This window comes from Gymnoscopelus braueri (assembly GCF_963280865.1).
Source record: "Gymnoscopelus braueri genome assembly, chromosome: 12".
Classification (NCBI taxonomy): Eukaryota; Metazoa; Chordata; class Actinopteri; order Myctophiformes; family Myctophidae; genus Gymnoscopelus; species Gymnoscopelus braueri.
In genome coordinates, this window is record NC_137614.1 from 45,071,792 (window position 1) to 45,077,029 (window position 5,238).

General features: G+C 38.6%; 1 protein-coding gene across 1 annotated transcript in view; it reads right to left on the reverse strand.

Annotated features, from left to right (window-relative positions):
- LOC308097153 (cadherin-4-like) overlaps nt 1–3,409 on the reverse strand; it is a 246,033-nt gene extending 242,624 nt beyond the window's left edge. Inside the window, exons 1-2 of the mRNA XM_080444778.1 lie at nt 3,277–3,409; nt 1,538–1,652 (exon numbers count right to left, since the gene is read on the reverse strand). Of these exons, the coding sequence (XP_080300904.1) occupies nt 1,538–1,652; nt 3,277–3,336 (175 nt within the window). The 5' untranslated portion in view covers nt 3,337–3,409. The remainder of the gene's footprint in view (nt 1–1,537; nt 1,653–3,276) is intronic.
- Between the last annotated feature and the right edge of the window lie 1,829 nt (nt 3,410–5,238).

Sequence of the window (5,238 nt, forward strand, 5' to 3'; positions counted from 1 at the left end):
CCTCCCCTCCCCCCCTCGGCCTGTGCACGGAGCACGCTGACGTCACCAAATTTAGAGCGACGCCCCTCTGCACTCTGATTGGTTAGGAGATAACAAGGTCCAAGACCATCGTTCCTACATCGCTCCCCCAGGCTTTTTTTCTTTTGTAACAAAAAAAAAAGCCTGGGTTTCCGAGGCTAATTAACACCAAACACCAAAACCCATGTGATCGCTTATTCCAAACTTATATACTGTATTCCCAGCAAAACCCACAGACGTGTACATATGCAAAAAGCAAATGAAGCAAAAAAAAAATCACAAAATAGTATAATATATCCTCCTGTATATTCCTAGTCTGTACTATAAAAGACTGGTCTGTGCGTGCGTGCGTGCGTGCGTGTGTGCGTGCGTGCGTGCGTGCGTGTCAAGACATATGTATCCCCACTAGGTCTCTAACAGCCAAGGAGACTGAGAAATATATACTGTGCGGCTGCTGAAGACACTGTAAACCCACAAAAGAGTTGTTGTGCGCCCACAGCAAAACAATACAGCTTAGAGGCTATGATGCTAAACCACTGGGATCAATAGAGAATTGTAATTAGCCTACAGTGGCAGGAGCAGTGCCAGATTAGACACAGGATGTCGATTCCATTTCCTGCACTATTGGCCCCTCAAAGTATGTTGGTTCACAGCGTAATTGCAACGACAGCTGAAGGAAAGACTGAGGCCATGTGATGTTAAAGTGATGATACAGGAATTGATAATAATGAGGAAGGCAAAGATGTCATTATGTTATGTTATAAACTGAGGGCTTGTACCAACTAATGTCAATGTCAGACAAAAAAATACAGTAAAAAAAAACGTTTTCAGGACAAAACATAAAGATAATGTTTTTAAACAGAAAACTAATTTATTGGTCATTTACCGCTTTTGCAATAGAATGTTCATGAGGCTAAAACATTTTGATTGACAATATCTGCGTGCAAGTTTGCTGTTCATAATGTTTCCACAAAGCAATTATATGTTTTGTCTGAAAGTGTCAATTGCCCTATTCTTGAATTATATCAAAACTGAAGTCAAAACTGAAAACTGAAGAAAAAAGTAATCTCTAGATTTCCAAAATGCAGATGCCTGCAACGCATGCATCCTTGAGCATCTGTCTGTTACGTAATTTATCCTTTCTTCTTTTCATTTTCCAGATGCACACTTAAGCACCACTTCAATAATGTGAAGTGAATTCAATACATACTATACACAAGCCCCCCCCCCCCCCACACACACACACACACACACACACACACACACACACACACACACACACAGCATCAGCCTGTGCTGTAATGACATACCAAAGAACTCATTCATTTCACAGTGGAGGCTCGTTCTGGCTCTGAAAATTGAGTTGACCTTACTAGGCACAGCATGAACAGAAATCGTACCATTATAACTATTTATTTTCATTGCCATTAATGTAGGCAGCTCTCATACGCACACGCGCCTGCTTTCAGTCTCCCTGATGAAAGTTGAGGAGGGCTGACGTCCTCGTTAAAGACCTTACCTTTGAGGATATTCTTCTGGCCTTGCACTACATCCCTCGATATGAGCAGAGAGTAGAAACTCTGAGAGAAGCCGGGGCGGCAGGGAACCTTGGAAGCCTGCTTTCCGTCAGTCTCCTGAGAGAAGAAAAGTACATTGTTGAGGCTAATTTAAACTCCATACTATGACTGTGTCCTATGATGGAATATAAATTAAGCTTTAGGCATACATAAAACAGTGTTTCCATTGATTTGTTGTTCCACTGTGGCCCTACCGTATAGAGAAAACAGTGTACAACACAGCAATTTACAAAAAAAACACTATTATATTCCATATGACATTGATAATCTGTGAATGATTTGTCACTGTATGCAATTACGTGGAATAATAGGGCTACATGATACCATATTTAATTAAACACAATTATATTATTGAGGCTAAAATGGGCTAAGGACATTAAAGAAGAAGTTTTATGTGGGTTGTCATAAGTCACAAAAAAATTGCAATGCCTATATATATATGTATATATATGTATATATATATATATATATATATATATACATACATACATACATACATACATATATATATATATATATATATATATATATATATATATATATATATATATATATATATATATATATATGCAATATGCAAAAGGTCAGGGTAGATTGTACAAGCATATGCACACATAATATGACATCACTACTGACTGGGAATCTGTCACTGTCACACAGGGAATAGATAACTCAATGAAAGAGGTAGGCTTGCCATCTACTGTGTGTGTGTGTGTGTGTGTGTGTGTGTGTGTGTGTGTGTGTGTGTGTGTGTGTGTGTGTGTGTGTGTGTGTGTGTGTGTGCCTGTGTGCCTGTGTGCTTGCGTGTGTGTGTGTGTGTGTGTGTGTGTGTGTGTGTGTGTGTGTGTGTGTGTGTGTGTGTGTGTGTGTGTGTGTGTGTGTGTGTGTGTGTGTGTGTGTGTGTGTGTGCGTGCGTGTGTGTGTGTGTGTGTGACTTCTCGAAGTGTCTATTAAAAAAAGAAATGCTACAAAAGCCTATAGATTTTTTTCACAATCCTACAACCAAAAGCTGCTAAACGGACAATCATCACGTTACTATGTTCTTACGCAATGACTGAAAAGACATGCTGGTTATTTGGTGAAGCTATACCGCCCTGTGTGATAATATGAACATGGTCAGAAATCACAGCCTGGCTACACCACCAGTTTACAAGTTTTAAGAACTGATATGCCTTCTTGGGGAGGTTTTGTATCAGCGGTTTAAGTGAATCTTGCCATATGATATAGGCTACCAAAATGCTCTGCATAGTTATAGCCTATCATATTATAAGTAGCCTGATAAAACAGTAGGCTATATAGCCTACATTCTACTGCTTGGAACAGACATTAAAATGTCAGTTTAATTTAGCTGCAAGGAAAAAGCTGTAAATCCGGACACATTTTTACAAACAGATAAAAACTGAATGAGCGTGTCTTTATCTTTTTTCTTTTTTTTTAAATAAAGCTGCATTTCTTTGGGATTGCAATAACACTTGTAAGGAAATGCTGCCTTGCTGCGTTATGCAGTTTCACATTCGAATCCATCGTTATAAACGACACTTTTCAAGTATGCTGGGCTGGCTAATAGTGGCTATTAAAGTGACTATTGCTTTCGTGCATGTACCTACACAGACACTGCATGACTGTCTATCCATAACAATAACCCTTCCATAATCTAATAGCTAAACGTTCCAAATCTCACCCTGTTCGTCGCCACAAGAAGGGCTGCTGTCAGCAATAGAGCGAAGTCACTTCTTCTCATCGTTGCGAACGAGCGAGGAGCTGCTTCTACACAGAAAGAGGCTCGGGTCGTAATTTATCCTCCAGTAATAATTGTGTAGTTTTCCCTCCTTGGTTAGATTGTCTCCTTATGTCCCCTTGAGCTCCACGAGAGTCTGTGATGCGGTTCTTCACAAGTAAAAAGCCTGTCAGTTCCCCCGCTCTCGCTCCCTCTCTCTCTCTCTCTCTCTCTCTCTCTCATCTGCAGGTGAGGCTCAGCTCAGCACCAAAGCTTGTCCAGCGTCACTCTGTCTCTCCAGTCCAAACCCTCCTATTTTATTATATTCTATCACACGGCGCAGCGCTGGAGATTGAGAAGAACTAGAACCCCACACACATTTAAAGACACACAAGTCGCTTAGATCACCGCCGGTTCCCAAACATTTTAGCTCGAGACTCGAGTCGAGACCCAAAAGACAAATCATGACGTTTGCCCGGGACCCAAACTAGTGAAAATAGCCGATCTACAAGCTCACAACATTTGTGAGCTTGTATAGATCAGCTATTTTCACTACTTCTTAAACATTAACCTGCTACTGTCTGCATGACTGCATTGCAGAACCATTGATAATGAATGTAGCCTATCATTATTTGCAAGAATCTTATCTATAACCTATGGAACCCTCAGAATATTCACAATAATTGTTGTCATTCAATGGGTAGGCTATGAACGTTGTGTGACATAATGATTAGGCTTCTGTGGGACGAAATTAATTAGCCTAAACCTGTGCCAGCAGTGTGACACCAACCGTCCAACAACTATTCCATGATGAGATACAGCATAAAAGGAACCAAGGTGCTGCTGATATTGTTAATTAGCCAATCAAAGTAACACCCGTGTTAACCCTATATGGCCTCTTAATTTAGCCTAGGCTATGTCAATATCGCTGCGCGAAAAAGTTATCATGTATTAAGCAAAACCAGTGGTGTAAAGTAATGAAGTAGGCTACATGTACTCAAGTACTTTACTTAAGTACAATTTTGAGGTGCTTACTTTAGTAGGAGTAGGAGTATTTACAATTTAAAACATGTGTACTCCTAGTCCTACTACATCTCTGAGAAAATATTGTATACAATTATTTGAAAACTAGCTACTATTTACTTTTTAGATTTGTATTACTAAACATTAAACACTTAAGCTCTATATATTTAGAAACATTTAGAAATATATTTGTGAAAACTTGAAACAGGACATTCTGCATAATGAGTACTTTTACTTTTGGTACTTTAAGTATATTTTGATGCCAATATTTTTGTACTTTTACTAAAGTAAATTCTGAATACCTAGACTTTTACTTGTAACTAACAGAGTATTGCTGCATTGCAGTATTGATGCTTTAATTTAAGTAAAATATGTGAATACTTTTTCCACCACCACCAGAAAAATGTTTTGAAGCCCAATTCATATAGACCTATATATACTGGGTCTATATATATATAGCCTAAACTTAATTCATAAGCCTATACATAGGCAGAATCCTGTAGTTCTGTTATATTGGTTCAAAAATGGCAAAAAAATCAGATGAATAAAAATTGGACTCACCACCATTTTATATAGCTTTTTGACAATAATTTGGCCATTTTGGATTGATGCCAATTAAACATATTTCCGCAACTAAGATTTCTTAGGACTTTATGTTGTTCTGATGATTAATAGAAATAAGAATAGATTTCTATTAATAATAATTAATAGAAATGGTCAATTATGGTTACAATTACTTTGATTTTGAGGTAAGAAATTAGCTAGTTTGCCTAGACTATTTGGGAACCGCCGCTGGGTCCACAGACTGATGCATCTCAAAGAAGACCATGTCTCACCAACTGACACATCACTGAAAACTGACAGCTCGAGCGTTAAATCCTTTGAAAATGTCCAGTGGTGGAA